The 20,871-nt window shown below is 42.7% G+C and overlaps 1 protein-coding gene across 1 annotated transcript; it reads right to left on the bottom strand.

The window, feature by feature from the left end:
• Positions 1–1,423: 1,423 nt before the first annotated feature.
• mrc1a (mannose receptor, C type 1a) lies at positions 1,424–18,875 on the bottom strand (the record flags this gene model as incomplete). The annotated part of the gene is given in 34 exon segments (XM_079181075.1): positions 1,424–2,085; positions 2,175–2,207; positions 2,290–2,448; positions 3,298–3,414; positions 3,491–3,643; positions 3,741–3,906; positions 4,018–4,250; positions 4,410–4,515; positions 4,741–4,913; positions 5,023–5,131; positions 5,325–5,464; positions 5,578–5,678; positions 5,847–5,911; positions 6,004–6,167; positions 6,659–6,697; positions 6,824–6,968; positions 7,065–7,143; positions 7,269–7,384; positions 7,476–7,675; positions 8,226–8,374; positions 8,673–8,788; positions 8,883–8,999; positions 9,080–9,237; positions 9,949–10,131; positions 10,218–10,358; positions 10,519–10,632; positions 10,726–10,881; positions 11,407–11,580; positions 12,580–12,976; positions 12,979–12,981; positions 16,349–16,857; positions 17,490–17,613; positions 18,355–18,427; positions 18,604–18,875. Coding segments are annotated over 34 exon segments (5,217 nt in total). The 3' UTR covers positions 1,424–1,852.
• Between the last annotated feature and the right edge of the window lie 1,996 nt (positions 18,876–20,871).

Below are 20,871 nucleotides of genomic sequence, written 5' to 3'. Positions count from 1 at the left end.
GAGAGTTGAGTAAATCTCCCGAGGATTAGCTGCGACTGCCTCAGAGGGCTGCAGTTTCCATGGAGAACGCTGCCTCATTGTCAACATTAGGTGATGGGGGGGGGGGGACGGAATGACGGATGCCTGACAGAGTACAACTTAGCATTCCAGAGTGAGCATGAATCATTTACAGATGGAACGCTTGATTGCTCTAAATTGGGGTAATTATCTTTAAGATAACCTCTACACATTTATATTTTCAAAATCATAAATTTCTGGCTTTTAAATGAGCATTTAGATTTGGCTGACATTTAATAATCTGATCAAACGCCTCACTTTTACCAACAGGAGTTATCTAATGATCTAAAATCAACTGGTATTCTTTATGGAGAAGGGATCTTGTGTGTGAAAAAAGAAACACTGATCCTGTCACATGTGTATACGTTTCACCAAACAACAACAATTTCTCAACATTTCCTCATAATTTTTGGCAGAAGAAGGCAGGAAGCAAGCATCCCCATCCCACTCTTACCCTGTAATCACCAAAATAAAGGTATGACAATATCGTATATTTAAGAAATCAAAGAAGAATAGGACTCATGAATATGAAAGTTGTTATTTCTTTTTTTTAATTGATAGCCATGCTAGCAGCATTACCCTAGGGATGCTAATGTTGGTCTGTCACATGGTTGGTCGGTCGATCCGTCACTTAAATCCAGACTGAAATATCTCAACAACTATTGGATGGATTGCCATCAAATAAAGTTGTACAGAGATTCGTGTTCCTCAGAGGATGAAGCCTCCTGACTTTGGTGATCCCCTGACTTTCCATCCAGCACTGCAAAGAGGTTGACTTTTTTGGCTTTAAGCGAAATCTCTCAACAACTATTGGACTCATTGCCATGAAATTTGGTTCACATATTCAAAACAGTGCCCAGAGGTTGAATCCTAATGACTTTGGTCATCCCCTTACTTTTTCATCTATCATATCAGATTGATTTGTCCAATTATACTGTATTTTATGACCAAATACACTGATGACATTCCTATCAGCCTCAGCTGTACTTTGTTTAGGGCTAATTAGCTCATTTTAGCATGTTAAACTAAGTATGTGAACATCGTAAACATTACAATGCCGATCATCAGAATGTTATCTTTGTCGCTGTGAGCATGTTAGCATGCTGATGTTAGCATGCTAACATGCCAGAACTCATGTCCATTGCACATTTTTAATATTCTTTCTTTTTTTTTAATAAACACTCAGTATTAGTCACTTTTTAATGTTTCGATGCATTTTATCACAGCTCTCTGCAAATCGTGGTTGAAATTTGTTGGCCTGGTTTTCAGAAGAAAAAAGTGCCAAAAAAGACAAAAATTCAATTTTGTTTTTTTATTTGTTTTATTGAGCATCTATTTCCAAGTTGTAAGGCATAAATAGACCGATGAGCGGCCCGCAGAGAATAATAACAAGCATCCCAGTTGAGAAAAATCTGATAATTGTACTAATAAAACATCTTCACCTGTCATGATTCCTAACTGGTGTTTGGTCTTCAAATGCTCTTGATTATCTTGATTGGTAAAAATAAAAAATAAACTGTACACATTTAACAAATCACATAATCATGTAATATTTGTTATGGATCGTTCACATATTATCTTGTTCCTAGTTCACTAAGTGCAATGCCAGTGCTTGTATGAATTATTATATAATAATTATGAATCATTATCCTTCATCCAGAACTCTTTAACTTTAAATTGAAACATATTACAGGGTTTGGTTGAGATTCAGTTACCAGTAAAGTGAACCAAAATTAAGAATGAAACCATAATCATTCATCCTCATAGTGCTGATTAACACTGAGCTCATGTCTTCCTATGCTTGTTCATTCTGCTCTATGTTGGCCACCAGACCCTTGGTGTCTACAAGGGCTCGGATGGGATTGTTGAAGTATAACTTGTTGTCAAAGGTGCTTTCTCCCAGGACGGGGATGGGTATCCGTTTACGGAAGAGGAGGAAGGCACCGAGTCCAACTACGGCGATTACAACTAGCACTACAGCGACAGTGATGCCAGCAGACCCATGAGAAGCTTCTTTAACGACTTGGGCTGGGGAGGCAAAACATACAGAAGCATTAACAGTGGCATAACTGCAGTTTGAAAGATTATATTTAAAATATGATGGTCAAATAACTTACCAACAGATGGTGGCTTTTCTGTAGGTTTAATAACTGAAAAAAAGAGGATACATGCTCAATATAAGTGACTGATGGGTCAAATTAAAACTATTGTACAACAGTTGATTAAATTTACCTTTGGCTGTTTTGCAGATGTAAGACTTGTATCTGCCGCAGCTGTTTGTGTTCCACTGTCCACTTTCAGAGTTGATGTCCACACATGAATCTGACTTTGGCATCCCTGTTTTCCAGTTGACGTAGTCCACAACATTGTTATCGATCCACATCCACTCACCTGAAACAGGGAAGCTCGTTTACAGTAAACTTCAGCTCATGTGCCTCTTGTCTCTTAGTCACAGAGCTAAGCATCCAATTTTCCAACAATATTAATTCCGCTGTACAATAGAAAAGATTTTCAACCCATTTGCTTGGTTGCCACTCTACAGTATTTCCTAACCTAAAAGAAATGTCATTTTATCTGCTTATTTACTTTATCTGAAACAATTATTTGTCTTGTAAAGCCAGACGGAAACTTCTGGTTCAGAAAAGTGAAACCAACGCAAAAGTGCCTTAAACTGTCATTCTTTCTCACAGCCAGCAGGGGGCGACTCCTCTGGTTGCAAAAAGAAGTGTGATTGTATAGAAGTCTATGAGAAAATGAAACTACTTCTCAGTTGATTTGTTGCCTCAGTAAACATTATAAACATGAGTTTATGATCTCAATCTCTAGCTTCAATTCTTCCTCAATACAGCCTGATGTTCGTTTAGTAGATCATGATCCCATTTGGAGTAAAATAGACGATGAAACAGGGTATGCTTTTGGGCGGGGCTACCTTGTGATTGACAGGTCGCTACCACTGTCTGGTCTGGGAATTGTTAATTGTAACCTTTTTGGTCGCCTAGAAATATTTTATTCAGCGTTTGGTTGAACTTAGCTTCACCCTCTCGTGTAACTTGTGGTTGCAAAAAGCCAAGATAGCGACGGCCAAAGTCACGAACTTTAGGCTTCAAAATGGGTGAAGTCACGGTGGCTTCGTCCCCTACTTATATACAGCCTATGAGTGTAGTGCACTGTGTTGTATGTAATCGGGACAGTGCTTAACTTCTTCACACGTTGAAAAAAGGAATTGCAAGACAAGCTCACCTTCATGAGTCTTGTAGAGGCCGATCCAGAAGGACTTGGCACCGTCCTGCAGAAGCTCCAGGTTCTGTTGTATGAACAGACTCTCCTGAGGGTCCTCAATACTCACCAGAGAGGCACCTGATGAACAATAGCACACTGTCAAAATGTGCATACACATACTACTAGTTATTAGTGAAGATTCTTCAAAACGTACCCATTTTCAGACATTCAACTGAGGCATGGGCCCAGTTGTTCACCACTGAGCTCATGAAGGAATAACAATGGCCTCTGAAAGGTATCCAGGTTTTTTGTTTCTTTGGTTCTGGACAGTCGCCGGGGAGTTGTGGGGGCTCAGTGGGTGCTACGACTGGAAAAAAAGACAGGACAATGCATTGCTAGCCATGCCTAGTGTTTGGTAATGTACAGTACATACTGCAGGAGAACCAACAGAGGGATTGTCTGACCTGGTGACCTCTTGCAAAGGGAATAGTAGGTGTTGCTACATGGTGCAGTCTTCCATGTTTTGTCCACATCCATATACACACAGGCATAGTTGTTTTTAGGCTCATTTATGCCCCATTTGGTATAAAACAGCAGCCAGTTATCGACCCACTTGAACCGCCCACCAGTCTGTGAAAAAAACAAAAAACAACTTGCATTTAAGTTGAAACAGAGCCAAAAGGTCTCAGTTTGAAATCCTGTTTGAACTAGTGGTAAACAGTAAGAGGTGGAGCCTTTTACCTCATTGCTGTTGAGGCCGATCCACACAGGCTCATTGTGCTTGGAAATCTGCAAGTTGACGTATGCCTGGGTGACGGGGTTCAGGATACTGGCCAGATCTGCATCGTCTGCTTGGCACTGCCTCCTCGCCTCGTCCCACTTCATCTTCAGGGCCACCAGTTTGTAGGAGTCATTGCCAAGCTTATAGAAGGCCTTTGGTAACACAGTTGTGGCTGGGACTGCAATCTGAGAATCTTTGTAAACAGGAAACATCGTGAAAAGAAAAAACATCAGGCTGAAACCCAAAACTTTAAATTGATGTTGTGCCCAGTTCGCATTTACAGAATTACGTTTGATAATGAACTATATCACTGTAACTCATGTTGATGTGGCTTTGCTCACATTTTACTCACCAGTGTTTCTCATGCAGATGAAGCCATGTTTTGCGTGACAGTCTTCCACCTTCCATAATCCTGACATTTTGGAGTTGCTTCCCACCATGATCACACAGTCAAACGTCTGTCAGGCAGAAAACAAAATCAGTTAGACATTTTAAATGTCTGAAGTCTGGATATACAAGGTTCTTTTGTATCGGTGACAGGCTGTCTAGTGATAGAAGTACATTTTCACGTGTCTTTCATGCTTTTTTCACACTTCTTTGCAACTAATCTGCAAGAATATGACCATCACATTGTTGAGATGGACAGATAACGTTTTGAATACAGGAGCTTAAGTTGAAATAACCTCATCATTAACTGAATAACGTCCATCAGGCGTTGATACTGGATGCCCTTTTGCCCAGTTGGTGTATGAAATGGTTTTGCCATCCGTCCACACAAAGCGCATTTCCCAGTTGACGTCGTTCATGCCGATCCAGAAGTCGTCTTTGTATCTCAGCATCTGCACTGTCAGGAATGCTATAAAGGAAGACACAATTCATCTTTAACTCCCTTAAAATTGTGGGTTGATTACGTCCCTGCACAATGAAATGTAACCTTTACAGACAAACACAAAGAAAACGCTCACCTTGCTCTCTCTCCTTCGTGATAGAAACCAGATTTCCTCCCTGGTTTATGCAGTGCTTCCTGGCATCCTGCCAGTTCTTATTGTCATCCCCCACAACTATTTTGTAGCACTGTGTAAACAAGATTTGCACAGTGTGTTAGAATAACACGGAAAGGGACAGGAGGCAACCAGTGAGAAACAGATTTTACCAGAACAGATTTAATCAGTACATCTGAGAGTTTAAATCAAATCCTAAAAGTAGGAGTAGGAGTTTCAGCATTGTATTGGAGTAATCCATGTCGTATGCAATTATATATCATTACCTTTCCTTGGAAAGCGAGCCACTCTGGTGCACATCCTCCCTTAGGAATAGTGGTTGGGGCCATTGTTGCATTAATAAAATTACTGCTTCTTTTGCAAATGGAAGGTAGCTCAATACCACAGTTAATGTCATTCCAGTGCCCTATATGTGCAGAGTTTATAGAGAACAATGAATAAGTAATAAAAATAAATTAATTATTAAGTCGGACTAGCTTTTATTTCTGAAACCACCGCAGTATGTAGTGTTAGACTCACCCATGGTCTTGTATAAAGACACACAGTTTTCATCATTATTAGCAAAGTTGGGCTCATTATGTTCCCATGAAGTGTATGTTACAGGTGTGCCATCCACCCAGCTGAAAACGGAGAGGAGACAACGAACAAGACGTCACTAATAAGAAAAAACTCAACATCTTTGCTTATGTTTTGTATCAAATTTCAGACGAGACTTTGACGAATGGTCAACGGGAAGTACCCAGCACACCGACAGTGGTAGCGTGCCTAAACAATGTGGTGTGCTTTACCTGAAGGATTTATCCAAATTCACGGTCATGCCGATGAAGTACTGTGCGTCATTGCCCTTTGCTATCTGTTGGAACATCATAGTGAGAGAAACATTACATTAACGTTAAATCAACAACAATTGTTACATTGGGGGGGGGAGTATCAAGAATTTCTTGCCAGTTTCCAGAGGAACTTCCTCTCACTCTCTCCCGTGATGACCGCAAGATCACCAAAGCTCTTTTTGCAGACAGTTCTAGCAGATTCCATGTCTAGATTGTCGTTGTTGATGAAATAATGTGTGTCATTGTATAGAACCCAGCCATCTTCGGTGGTGTTGTACACTGTAAAGAGAACAAAACTGTTATCAGATGTCTTTCAAATACAGTATCAGGGATCGATGGCAAACAAGAGTCGACAGCCATGCTAGCAGTTCTGTGAGACACAGCGGTGCTTTGAGCTAAATGCTAATACAAAGTTTAATGTTTATTATGTTCACCAACATTCTTTAATTAGCACTAAACACAAAGTACAGCTGAGGCTGATAAGAATATCATAAGTTTTCAAGCATTTAGTCATAAAGTAATTTATGAGACGCATTTTTAGATATTCCACTAAATGCCAAAAATGTCAGGAGATCACCATCGTCGTAAGGCTTTATACTTATGAAACGATTAATGTTTGAACAAAATTTCATAGCAATTTGCTTCGTAGTGGAAATATTTTACTCAAAGTGGTGGACCGACAGACTGACATTGTGATCCGTTAAGCACCTAGCATGACTAAAAAGAGAATTGGTGAAACAGAAAGAACTGAACCCGCTGCTGAAATGTACCTGTTTCAACCGCGGCAGGCTCAGGTTTGGGAGTCACACCTGAAAGTACAAGAAACACGAGGTCTTAACGATGCGCAAAGCACTACTCAACCACCACATATCTTATTTAAGAAACAAATGTCTCTGTGTGAACTGCAGCTCCATGATGAGACCGGTCGGTGTTACCTTTGCCTATCTGGCATATCCAGTCCTTGTAGCCCTCACAGTGTGCATCATTCCAGTGCCGTCCGTAGTAAAAGTGGACTTCTGCACAGTGTTCGTTGTCATTGTGGTTGTTTGGTTCCCCATAGCCCCAGTTCTCAAAGCCGAACTAGGTCACAGTTTTGGGGAAACACACATAATTAGGGCCAGGGTTGAGAATAACAGTGAGCAAAGCCTTTTGTGACAACAATGAGGTGCTACATACAGGTGACCCATCGGACCATCCAAAACCGGCATTGGTACCAAGGCTGAGGCCAATCCAGGCTGGATCAGAGGAATGAAACCTTTATGTATGACAGCAGAGAAAAACAGTACTGATTACTTGAATGGTTGAGTAGCATAATACAAATTCTGACATACACGTTTATGCAATATATACAGAATATATATATACACAAAGGTAACATACGGAGCGTTGTTCAGGTCCAGCGTACTGTGTATGCTCATCAGGTTCCCTCCAATGGCCCTGCAGAAATCCCGCGCTTCAGGCCAATTCCTCTTCTCGGTCTTAGGTTTTTTGTAAAGCTTTTTAATGAGTGAAAAAAAGATGATATGTTGAGTTTTGTGTTCTTCAAATTGCACCATGTTGCCAGATTAGTTCAGTTAGTCCTCCTACTTTGTAGCAGACGCTCCTCTTGGCGGCGGGGGTCCACCCGGACTCGCAGCTCAAGGCCGGTGTGGTGGGTGGGACTGTTGTCACATGTACACCCTCTGCTGGTTTCTTACAGATGTACTTCTCCTTGCTGCTGCAGCTGACAACATCCCATAATCCGGCGACAACCCCAGTTGCCATGGCAACGCATCCCTGGTGTCTGTCTTTTATTAAACACGCCAAAGGAAATGGGGAAAAATATCGATAAACTGAGCTCAAAGGTGTGAAGACTACGATCAATTATTACACTCAAGGAAGGTGTTATGGAGTAAATAATGACATCCAGAGCCAGTATTCTGTGAGGCTGTATGTAGGCACAGAGGTGCTTTGAGTTTAGCATGCTAACATTTGCTAATTAGCTTTAAACTAAAACTGCAGTGGTAAAGGGCATCAGTTTTGCTGGTATTTAGTCATAAACCAAAGTATTTGATGAATTCATCACCTCATGATGACGCTGGACAAAAGGTTAAGGAACCACCGAAGTTAAGTCTTCCTGAGGGGAAAATAAATGTCTATACAAAATAGTTGATTCAGTCTGAACCCAAATCTATCTTCATAGAGTCATGCCTTTAGCGTAGTTAAAAATAAAACCGGTAAAAGATTACATTAACCTTCCCGTCCAGTCAAAATGTAAGCACACACAACCTGTTGCATCAGACACAATTCCAATGGTTAGGAAGCACAGATACACAGCTGAAGAGAGGTGTGCTGTACCTGGCATGCCCACATTGAAATGAGTGAACGTGACTTTTCTTCTGGTGTTCCACTTGAAAGTGTTAATGTCGTCTGTGTTCGATAAACCGGTCCAGAAATACTTCTCTGGCCTCAAACCCACCAAACTGACCAAGAAGGCATTCTCATATCTGCATGAGAACAATATGAAAGCAGAAAGGTGAGCAATGAAATCTTTTCAAAATAAAGCCTGAGATTTTTAGGATGAAACTAATCTTCACTTTTAGCAAAGCAAAGTTTAAAACACAGACAAACTATTCCTAGCTTTGACATATATTCAAAATTGGACTTATTACAGCATTCAACTCTTGTTATAAGACTTAAGCTAATCAAACGCAATGAAATACTTTAAAAACAGGTCAGATCATTTTGATCACTACAATATGGGGCAACATTTTACATGAACGCGACATAAATAAGGAAATATACCTATCAGCCACATCCACCACGTAAGCACCAGCCTCTGAGCAAGTCCGCTTTGCCTCATCAGAGGTTTTTGTCTCAGATCCAATGTTGTAACAATAAGAACCAAATCTGATTGAGCCCTTGTGATGATAAAAAAAAAAAAACACAGTTAGACTACATCTGATAAAAGCTTTGTTGTACGATCATTATATTGAATGAAATTACATCACTCACAAGCTTGCAGCCCGGGTTGGCTTCCTCTTGGGCGCCTTCAGCTGGTCTAGTGGAGGCCTTCTTCTTACAGATGTAGCCGTACGTCCTCTCACACATGTGGTCAGCCCACCTCGCGTCCTGTATGGGCCACAATCAGCAGATGAGAACAGCACCGCTCACATTGATCACTCCATTCATCACCTTTTTGCATTTGTTACCTTTCCTCTGATGACAACGCAGTCTTCCTGCAGGTTGGTGGCATGAGATGGCTCATCGGTCTGCCACTGGGTGAAGGTAACGTGGGAGTGGTCGGACCATTCAAACAGCATCTGGTTCTTCAGATCATTCAAGCCAATCCAGAGCACATCTGTCGGCACTGACGGGTTTGAATGCACATGTAGATGTCAATGCGGTACCGTTTCTCGCATTTGATTTCTTCTGTATTTAGTGTTTTTGTTCTTTAGATTAATAGCTTGATATTTTGAGGAATGCGATTATTCGTTTTCTTACAGAGTTAAATAAGAGGATCGATAGCACCAACATTTCTGTACGCTAAATATGATGCTGCATCCGATTAGCTTAGCTTAGCTTAGCTTAGCACAAAGACTGAGAAACGGAGGGAAACAGCTAGCTTGGCTAACAAAATCCACATATCAGCACCCCTAAAGCTCACAAGTAAACAAAGTCTATTTAATTGTGAAAGTGTGAAAGCATCACGCTGGGGTTTCACAGGTGGTGTTGTGCCGCACTATTTCCTGTCCCAGAGCAGAGACCTCTTGGAGTCTTGGTTAAATTGGTTAATGAGCTTTAGAGGTGCTTGTAGGTGGATTTTGCTATGTTTGAACCAAGTCAGTCGAGCTGCTTCCAGTCTTTATGCTACGTTAAGCTAATTAGCTGCTGGCTGTTTACCCTCACATTTATTGTGCAGATGTGACAGTAATACAGACAACGAATAACTATATTCCCCAAGATGTTCAACTAATTATCAAAGGTTTCCAAAAGCATTACTTTTAGCATACTGTAGTTGATTGTTGTAAAAACCCAACAAATCACTAGAGGAAAAAAAACAGACTTATTGCACACTTACAGTATCCAGACTGAGATATGATGAAGCTCTGCTCTTCTATATTGTGTATGCTGGCCAAACCTCCTCCCTCTTTGTGGCACGCAGCCAAAGCATCCTTCCACATCTTTTTGTTCCTCTGCAGGTAGTAACAGTTACCTGCATATGGAATCCAGTGACTGGGGCAGAAGCTGGGCTGGTCTTTGTCTGTGGAGAGAGACCAAAAGAGGTGAGAACACATTCGGACTCACTCTAATAATAAGCCAGGTCATTTGTGAATTATATTATTTTACTTGGTGGTGGCGGCAGACTGGTAGAGTTTCCTTTGCGACAAATGTAACCAAGTTTCTTGGTGCAGGCGCTGCTCTCCCATTTTGAGGCTTTTGCAGCATTTAGGGTTGCACAGGTGAGTCCGGGCTCTGATGAGGGATGACCTATTGGAAACATTGACCCAGGCTTTTAATGTCAAAATTCAGAAGAGCATTTGCAACATCAACTGTCAATATGTAATAATTGGAGAAGTTTACATACAGCTGGTCACATACATACATACAACAACGTCCTGCTCCTGTCACAGTGCATGTCTTTACATACCTGGAGCCCAGTTTAAATATCTGAACGGGTTTCCGTTGCTCCACTGCCATCCGCTCTCAAAATCCAAGCTGTTCAGTCCAATCCACAGAGATGTTCCCAAAGTATTTGTCAACCCTGCGTCAACCCAAACATTATAATGTATTTCTTTTAACCAAAGGTCAACGATATAACATTGTAGTATGAGTAACTGATAGGTTGACTTTGTACCTGAAATGTATGACTGCTCATGTAGCTCTACAATGCTGAGGAGGTCGGCTCCCTGCTGCTGGCAGCTCTTCCTGGCCTGATGCCAGGTCAACACTGACTGTGCGTTCCTCTGATACTTAACTCCTGTGACCGGGTCAGTGTCCCAACCTGAGGATGCTGCATTGTGGTCGAGAGAGACACACATGATCAAACTGAGGGAAAACGATTTACTTCATGAGGTAAAAGTAGCGTTATCTGTTGACCTGAATGGATTTTGAGGACAATGAGTGTCTGAAAACCGAAAAAAGTAGATGATTGAGAAACATCTTCGTCGCCCCTGTCTAGGACTGTGCTGTGTTTCATGAAAAAAATACAATAGCAAAAGTGAGATCGCTTTCTTTTTCTGCCCCTTTTCCTTCCCCGGTTTAAGAGCAGCGGCAGGGGAACGATGGGGCAGAGAGAAGAGGAAAACAAGAACAGTGCTGTGTTGACAACTCATGAGAGGAAGTGGCAGTGTTGTTCTGCTGGGGGAGAGGAGGGGGTCAGAAACCAGACCTGTCAGCACTGACCTCTTCAATGATAGTACTTAGAGGAATTACAGACCAACAAGATAATCCTGCATGGATCGATTAACAGAATTCTTCATATAATTGTGCAACACAATCTCTCCGAGAGCTGTTGATTATCGTGGAAGTTTCTTACCTGCGCTGGGACAAAAGCCCCATTTCCTGGCTTTGTCGTAGTCTCTCTCTGTCGCACACCACAGCTGTCCATCTGAGCGACCGTCCTTAGTGCATTCAGCGTACCACTTCTCACCGAACTTAAATGGGAACTGACAAGCGCCTCCAAAGGCATTGCCCCCTATCGTGAAAACCTCTGAGGAGACACAGATCGTGAAGTTAAAGACAATCAAAATGCAAGCAAAGCCTGCAAATTAGCAACCTTACTAGATATGCACGGCCAAAAGTGTGTGGACACTTGATCATTACACTGAAATGTGATTGTTGACTGTGGGCTTTTTCATGCTGCCATAACAGTGACTTTTTGGGAAAGCTTTCCCCAAGACTTAGGAACGTGGCTGAAGGGTTTTGCACCCGTTCAGCCACAGAAGCATTAGCGAGGTCGTACACCGATGTTTGGGCGAGAAGGCCTGGTTCAAGCTCCAGATGGGGTTTGATTGAGGTTCAGGTCTCTGTACCCCGTGAAGTCCTGAGGATTCTGCTCGTATTCTGGATATTATTCTGGATGCTTTCTAAACGGGTATTCAGCCTTAAGCACTCACTCCTCAGTTTTAGCGCCACCTTGTTTCGTGGTTTAAATTTAAGGACGTTTTAATTAAACGCTGAACTTCTTATCATTTCTTTTCTGCATTTTAACATACTGCATCTTCTGGCAGATAACTATGTTCAGACTTTGAAGAATAGACTGTACGATTCTCCACAACTAAGCGAAATAAGCATCAGGACCGCAACCTGCTTTTTTAATAATTTGGGGTTTGATCTGATATTTGGTCTTTTTTGAGTTGAATAAAATATATTACAAGTCTAACGAAATCTCAGATCAATCAACTTTGATTTGATTTGATTTGAAGAGTTGTTAGTGAGTCCATCACTTAAACAGGCGTTTCTTTACATGTAGTTTACGGCCATTGATTACTTGGTCTAAAAATCCTAATTTGCTGAATTTGCTTGTAAAAACTTTATTTTTGTCTTTACTTCAAAAATGAAGTATCTGACAATCTCTAGCATGGGACGAAAAACCCTTTAGCAGGACTTTATGAATCACCCTTCCAACATTTATCAATATTAAACTCTACAATCTACCCTCATGGGGCTTTGTCTTTATTAAAATCGATTGTGTCTCCACAATTCCTACCTTGAAAACCCTTTGAGCAAAGGTCACCCTTGGTGCCAAATATCCTCCAGCGACTCCAGAGCCCTGAGCCTTTGTAGATCATTATGCTCCTCTCATTGCGGTTGCCCCAGTTCAGGTGCAGGTCCTGGTCTTTTAGGCCAAAGAGGGTCTCATTCTTGCACTGCCAATGTTGGAGGTCACTGTTCTCGTCACATTCAAAGAGGAGCACCTTCACCCAGTCTTTAATCTCTGTGGCCCCCAGACAGAGCTTGAGGGACAGGCTGAGGACGCGCGACTCGGAGGCCCAACGAAACTGCTGCTCTTTGGCACGAGGGTCACATTGGGCCACCGTCATGGACGTGGCGCTCTCCACCTTCATGCACTTGTTGTGGTTCTCGTTGAAGATCAGGAAGGAGCCACTGTCTGGAGCAGAACATAACAGCATCAACAAATATACTTACAATCCGATCACTCTCGTAAATTTCACTCACAACAGACAAAATGTGTCTAGGGTACGTACCTATGTCTGCAGTAATGCAGAGGACCTGCAGGAGACAGAGGACCACGGCAACATTTGAACAGGGTAACATTATCCTCAGTGTGTAGTTTGCACTCAGTGGTGGATGCGATCGTAGGAGAGTTTTCCAGTCATGAGAGACGTGGTCTGGCGTGTGCTAAGGTGTGTGACATGGAGCAACAGTGACACAGAGACATGGTGATTTCCCCCCTTAATCACAATGATGGGTATCCTGTCACATGGGCAGCTAAGGTTGGTCAAACGACAGCAATTTCCATGAGCTTCCACAGAGTTTTTTTTGGCAGAGAAAAAAAGGCAGGAAGTGGGAGTCAAGCAATCACAGCTCACTATCTAACGGCTGAAAATCACCGCTGTTACTTCAAGAAAACTCATAGTGTCAAGGTGGGATAGTGTTTCTATTTTTAATAAATCAAAGGCAAGAGAGGAACTGGGTGATGCATTTTGGGAATTCATTTATCCAAGCAGGCTTTCAATATATTGCCTTTATCTCAGATTTTTGATCGATTATAAATAGCCTTTCAGTCTGTACTAAATGTGTGCCAGAGAGCAGATGTCATTCAGCACGACTGGCTTTGAAGAAGTTTCAGAAGCGGGAAGATTAACATCCGATCACGAATGTGACAGTTGCACAATTACTGAGCCAGAGCAAATGAGGATTAAATGAGGTTTGCAGCACTTTGCTGATGTGAGGGTTTTTGTGGGATAGTAGCCCCCGGGAGGTCCGCGGGGGGAGTGCAGTGATGATACAAGTCAGTAGAAAGAGAGGACAGGAGGAAATCCTGCTTCCTATTGGGGGAAGTGAGCGGAGATCGGACCACGTTGGCCTCATACTGTCTGCAGGGATGCCCAGCAATGGTGCAGACAAATACCTGTAAAATATGTCCTTTGTATGGACACAAAGCTGTATCTAACACTACAAGTTGTGCAGTGTATTCTAATGAACATACACCTGCTAATAACATAGTGGAAAGGTTTTCCAAAAATCAACAACTGACCATGCAAATTATGCTTAAAGGGTTTGTTAGCCTTCTAGCTCACTAATCATCTGTAATCTTTTTAAAGGGGAATCAACATTTGGAGTTGAATTTAAGCAATGCATACATCATGGCTTTACATTTTCGTCAGACAATATTGACTTATTATGGCCTTAAAGTTAAATGTGTTGGCAAACAAAGTTGTCTTTATACATCCAGAGGATGCGGAGCAGCATTATCGTTCATTTGTTTTTGGCAACATCATCAATATAAATCCAATATTTTCTCTCCTTTTGCTCTGTTTTGGTACCAATTCCTAAGGGCAATAACTCTTTAACCGCTAAATGCTGAACTACGTTCACCAGCTAGTTGCAAACTTTTGTTCATTTGTGCTGGGGAGGTAGTGTGCAGTCCATTTATCAAGGTTGACAAAAGTGGACCAGAAAGCCAAAGTAATAATCCAAAACAGACTGAGGATTGGTAAAACTGAAGGGAATTATTGGTTCAGACTTCTCTGCCAGTTCTTCCCTACAAGTGACACCTTTAACACAACATTTGATCCACTGTTTGTATAAAAAATACTGATTAGTGCTGCTTTAATATAAACCCAGATGATTGTAGAAAAGAGAACTTGTTAATAATGCACACCAATATCAAACAAAGGAGATGAGATGTAGCTTACAGAAGAATAATGATACAATGTGTGTTGGGTGGTAAGGCTGCAGAATTAGCAGAAATGATTGGTCAGTCAAAATACTAATCACACTATTGAATATAAGTGGGTTCAAGGTGAATGAATCAAATCTTCTTACAATAGGCAGAGCACAAGAGTCAGTAATGTCACTTGATTTGAATATTGTCTGGCATACGAGAAATCAGTACAATAGAGATACAATATATCACCACGAGATCTTGTGATCATAATGAGCCACTGGTCTGCTGAGCAGTTGGAGCCAAAACAGCTGACGTTAAGATTTCTCAAAAGGATTGCGTTTTTTCATGGAATACCAGATGAATGCCTCCCTTTAGAAAAACAATGCTGAAGTTTTGTCCGTTCAGCCCTGTGTTACAAGAAGTGGACTACAAATCAGTCCTCAGTTGCACCAATATCTTTCAACAGTGGGCACAGAGCCAAATAAGAAGAAGTTCAAAGTCTTTTGACTACATGTACTATGATTAAATGCAAACAGCCCAGAAATAAGTATCGTTTTTCACCTCATGTTTGTGATTGATTACATTATTTTGTTTGCGCCATTTAAATGAGAATTCCTACAAATATTAATTTTTTTGCCGGGCTGTTTTTTTTATTTTTTAAATTGCATCGGATTGTACAGGCGTAATGACTCTGTGTCTTCTAGCTGTCAGTGCTCTTGTGCTCTAGACCATGTAGGAAGGCATGTGAGGAGACATTTTTGCAGACTAATGACAGGAAACCAGTTCTATTGAAGAGTGATTGTAAAGAAATGGGATAATTTCCAGCGTTAAAGTTTTGAATGGTGGTCAAAAACATTCTGCTTACATGATAAATCACACTCCTGAAACTTAAAACATATATTTGAATGATTTTCTTTATTAATCTTATCAAAATATATATATCAATGATACAAACTCACACTTTGTTTTTCTTCCGTGAATATAACTTAGCAAAGAAAAACCTAATATAAACAACATGGATTTATGCTTTTACATATTCACTGCACTTTATGATGGTAGAAAAAAAAATCTGATATAAAATCTCAAATGACATTACATGTACATTCCCAAAGTGCCATGCATGGTGAGGGGTAGAAAAAGTTTAACATAAAGGTAAATAATACATAACACAACACATAATGTCCTGGAAAACATTGCCTAAGAGCTCCCTTTTGGCCTGTGAAAAGTACCATCATGCATTTTGACAGAATATCTCTTCTGTGTCGCAATTTCATTCTTTGGTTTGGTCGCACCAGCTTTTCTTAAATCCGTTACTTTTTAAGTTCTTATTAAGAGCTGGTGCAACCGCCTCCTGAATCCTCCTGGCATCCTTCAGGTTCCTGATTGGACCAACCTCTTGCTCCTGCTATCTGTTTTAATGTCGAAACTGTCTTTGCTTGACGTGCCGGTCTCAAAAGAACATCCTCTCTGTGTTGAAGACCCTCAGCCTGGTCATGAAGTTGAAATAGATGAAGGCCAGGCAGACCAGCAGGTTCTTCATCAGGTAGAGGACGGGTGTGACGAAGCCGAAGAACGCAACGAGGCCCACGCGCACAAAGAAGAAGGGGAAGTCCTGCAACGCCACCCCGAGTGAGGAAAGCAGGGGGCTGTGGGGCATGACCACCACACGCAGGCAAGACAGGAAGCTGAAGATGTAGATGGGGAACACCCAGCCCGAGTAGTAGACAACGGGGTGTCCCGCCACCCTCACCATCTCCACTGTATCCATCCAGAACATGAAGCTGTCCACAAACACTTCCGCTCGGGCGTCGCTGGCACACAGGAACCTCAGTGGACCCGTGTAGGCGTACGGAGACATGCGGTACGCCGTGGTGCTCGCCGATCGGGAGCTCAGGCCAGAGATGCTGAACGGCCTCCCGGGGTTACCCGGTATCCCCGGGACCGTCCCGTTGGTCTCCGGGCGAGCCCCCGGTCCGTTCTGGTTCCTGTCGTTGTGCTGGTTTGCCGGCATAGGAGTTAGCCCTGCTTGCCCGGGCACAGCTGGCCCGGGCACAGCTGGAGTAACAGGCGTTACCTGTTCCACATGTGTGAGGACAGTGGAGGGGATGTCAGCATCCCTCTCCATGTCATTCGCTGGGGAGAGAAAAGTTAAAGATTATACAGAGCAAAGATGAAATCCGCATTTGCTTATGTTGCCTCTTCTTCATGTGGTGTTGGAGTTTTTTTAATTAACCAAACATGACAAGAAATAAATATTCAGCATGATTTTATTTTAAATATTGTTTGGCGAACGAGAAGTCAGTATAATAGAGATACAATATACCACCAATAGAGCTTGTGATAATAATGCAGCCACTGAGGTGCTGAGCAGTTGGAGCCAAAACTTCATGAGACAGCTGACGATACAAATTCTCAAAAGGATGGAGTTTTTCCAAGGAATACCAGATGAACCACGTCAATGCCTTTAGAAAAACAATGCTGTAGTTTTGTCAGCTCAGCACTGTTACAAGAAGTGGACTACAATTGTCCTGCTCACTTCCTCAGTTGCACTTATATCTTTCAACTGCGGGCACAGAGCCAAAGAACGAGAAGTTAAAAGTGTTCTGGATGAATTATACAAAGAACTGTTAGCTGCATTTGTTTTCTCACAGCTCCCGTAGTGTAAAGGCGGGTAGGTATCAGTATGGAAGTCGGCAGGGGGAAAGTTCAGGACCTAAAGCACCTGTGGAGTGATTTGCGTAACGTGTTCGGAGAGCGGCGCTCACCCTGGCCGGTCAGTCTGCAGTGGCGTATCCTCTCCACAACGTCAATGCAGATGAGAGAGAAGAGGACTAGTGACACAGGGAGCTCCGTGAACGTATCGTGTTTCATGTTGTTATTTATCTGAACCTGGGCAAACAGCCAGAAAATCATTAGTTGAAACATACTAGAGCATTTAACTTAATTACTGACTCACTTCAATATGGAAAGCATTCATTTACCTCAACAGTAAAAAGGACCTTTGCACCAAGAATTTACGTCTACATGTCTGACCTCTAGTTCTGAGTTTGTGGGCTAAAAATCACTTGCAGTGCTGGCATTAGGCTGAGTCAGGACTTCATACCAACAGGACACAGAACAAAGCAGACACGCTGGTCATCTTAGCAGAATTGATGGCTCTTATGTGAAAGACGCCAGATAAGCAAGGGCCAAAAGGTCAGCTTGGGCTCTGCAAAAGAGCCACATAAAACAGCAAATAGGACCTGGGCTGCAGCCAGCCAGGAAGTGAAAATGTGCCTCATGGACAGATGATTTGACAAGGGCCGCTTGGACAGGAAGAGGGACCAAGCTGCTTATCAGTAGCTCCTTATCCATATTCATCCCCCGAGAACCAAAAGGTTCTTCACAAATCAACACCTTTATTTCACTCACAGATACCTCACACTGGGATTCCACTCACCCACAACATTTCAAATAATTATTTTTCCAAAAGGTAAAGTTGTGGCGAGTGTTTTTTTTTTAAGTTTCAAGAAGCTTCTTTGTATGGCAGACACAATCATCCAAAAATAACTACAAACGGATCAACAATAGCAGTCTGAGAGGGGTCAAAGTTCCTGATCAGAGTACAGATGAACTGATGTGATGTTGTACCTCAGAGCTGGCGATGAGAAAGGCAAAGCAGGGTAATGTTGAAAGGATCACATATACGAGGGCCACAGGCCTCCTGATACAAAGACAAAGGAAGGTAAAGAAAGTAAGGAGGGAACATAAAGGGCAGCTGCAGACCAGCCTAGTGCAGTCCAGACCAGCCTCAGATGAAACCGCTGGTCAGGTCTCAGTCAGCAGCTGACCATTCAATCTGAGGCCCCTGACATCAGGACAAAGGCGGGAGAAACTCACCACTTCTTCCTCCCAATGAGAAACTTCTTCTTCATGAAGACCATATACTTCATGGGCACCCAGACCAGCAGGGCGGTGGAGGTGACGTAGGCGATAGAGGAGGCCACGATCAACCAGTAGGCCGTGCTGCCGTCTCCGGGGGGCTGCGCCGACGTCTTGACCTTCGCTACGATGACGGCGAACCTCTGCATGACGATGAAGAGTGGCACGCACAGGCCCGCAAACTGCAGCACCTCGCACAGGGCGAACTTCAGCGTCCTCCCCGAGCCCATGCTGCGGAGCTCAAAAAAAGAAAAAGAAGGGAGGGAGACGGGGGCTGTTGTCGCAGTGAGGCGACCCCTGTCCCTCTGAGGGCTGGTCAGGCCTCGGACCGGCGCATTGTCTGCCTCCACTAGCATTTTCCACACACCACAGCCGTGGCTCTCTGCTCACCCAACTGCTTACACTGCACTAGGCATTGTGTGCCTCGGTGTGACGGTGATGTGGCTGGCCCTTTACTCTCTTTATACACGGGAGTAAAAACAAAAGGTTGTCTACCTCTGCGCCCTGAGGGACATGCATGTCCTACAGACATCTGGGATGATTTGGTCCCGAAAATGATGCTGCAAAGGACTATGAAGCTAAAATCCAGTTTTATCAATCAGCCACACATGACCGATATTATTCTGAGCATCTAAAATACATGTAGCCTTGCATTAGTTGTACCCTATATTCTGCATTTTCCAAAACCAGCGAACACAAGTGGTGGACTTGATAACACCCAGAGAAAAAGCAACATCCAAGGCACTTGTGGCTCTTCTCATGTTTAGACATTGCCATCTAGTGGCGAAACGTGATAACTACAAAGACTCGCATGTAACAAATACTAAAAACATATCAGTGTTTTTTTAATACACTGCTTCAACAAATCAATTTACAGCAAATTCAGGTAAATTGATTTGAATAAGACTTAATGCGTCCTGAAACAGCTGGACATTGTGCAGACCTCAGACACCTGAACCTTTAATTAAGGAAATGGATCAGGATTAGGTAATCTGATTAGTTTACACACATTTCTAATGAGCGACAATTCAAAGCTCTCAAGCAGCAAAAGCAGAAGTTGGACCAGTACAGAGTACAAATACTCTAACTGGACCTGGAACAGAGCATCAGTGAGCTCCTGGACAGTCTGTGGGGCTACTTGGCGGTGTCGGATGCACCGATACATAACGCCCCCGAAGGCCAGTCAATGGCATCAAGGCCTTTGTCATCTAGGAATTGCCTACACACATGAGGCCGGGCATTGTCCTGCACCAGCAGGAACCCAGGGCCCACTGCACCAGCGTAAGGTCTGACAATAGGACTGAGGATTTCATCCCGGTACCAAACGGCAGTCAGGGTACCGTGTAGCACGTGGAGGTTTGTGCGACCCTCCGCAGACCATCACTGACCCACCGTTAAAGCGGTCATGATGGATGATGTTGCAGGCAGCATAACGGCGTCTCTACTTTGATGTTCTCTGGCAAATGCAGTCGAGCTGTAGGGTGCTGGGCTGTGAGCACAGGTCAAGAGGTCGTCCAGCCCTCTCGTCACCCTCATGGAGTCGGTTTTAGAGGGTTAAGGTCACAAACATGAACCAGAGTAGCCCTCTGGAGGTCATGTTGTAGGGCTCTGACAGTGCTTTTACTGTTCTTCCTCACACAAAAGGAGCCGATACCGCTCCTGCTGCTGGGTTGTTGCTCTTCTACGGCCCTGTCCAGCTCTCCTCTTGTAATGGGCTCATCTCCTGGTACCTCCTGGAGACACACTTAAGAGAACGGAAGTAACATTTTATAGGCTGTTCTTGTCAAGTTTACCTTTATGTGTTACTTCATCCAGTAACATCTGTTAACTTTCTCTAAATCTACTAATTTAGCGGGAGAACATGTTCATTTTCAACAGTTGTGCTGAAAATATAAAATATCTTTCTGTAAACTTTTTACCTTTTAAAAGACCATCACCAACGGTCCATTGAGCTGTAACTCTATGACGCTGCTAACTTCTGGGAACTATCGAGAGGCTTCATGAGCCACCATTGCTGATTAAAGAACACACATAATAAATGCTCAACTACTGCATGACTCACGATTATTTTATTTATTTATTAACGCAGGATGTATCACAAGTTACTGTTGCTCACTTTTAACAAATGTAATAAACTGGTATACTTAAGCAAGAGTTTGAAGTTGCAGTCCTGTACAAAATTCACCTCAACCAACTACAGAGGTATACATTTAAATGAATGCATGA

This window comes from Pholis gunnellus (assembly GCF_910591455.1).
Source record: "Pholis gunnellus genome assembly, chromosome: 20".
NCBI classification, from domain to species: Eukaryota; Metazoa; Chordata; class Actinopteri; order Perciformes; family Pholidae; genus Pholis; species Pholis gunnellus.
This window is presented reverse-complemented; position numbering and strand designations above follow the sequence as displayed.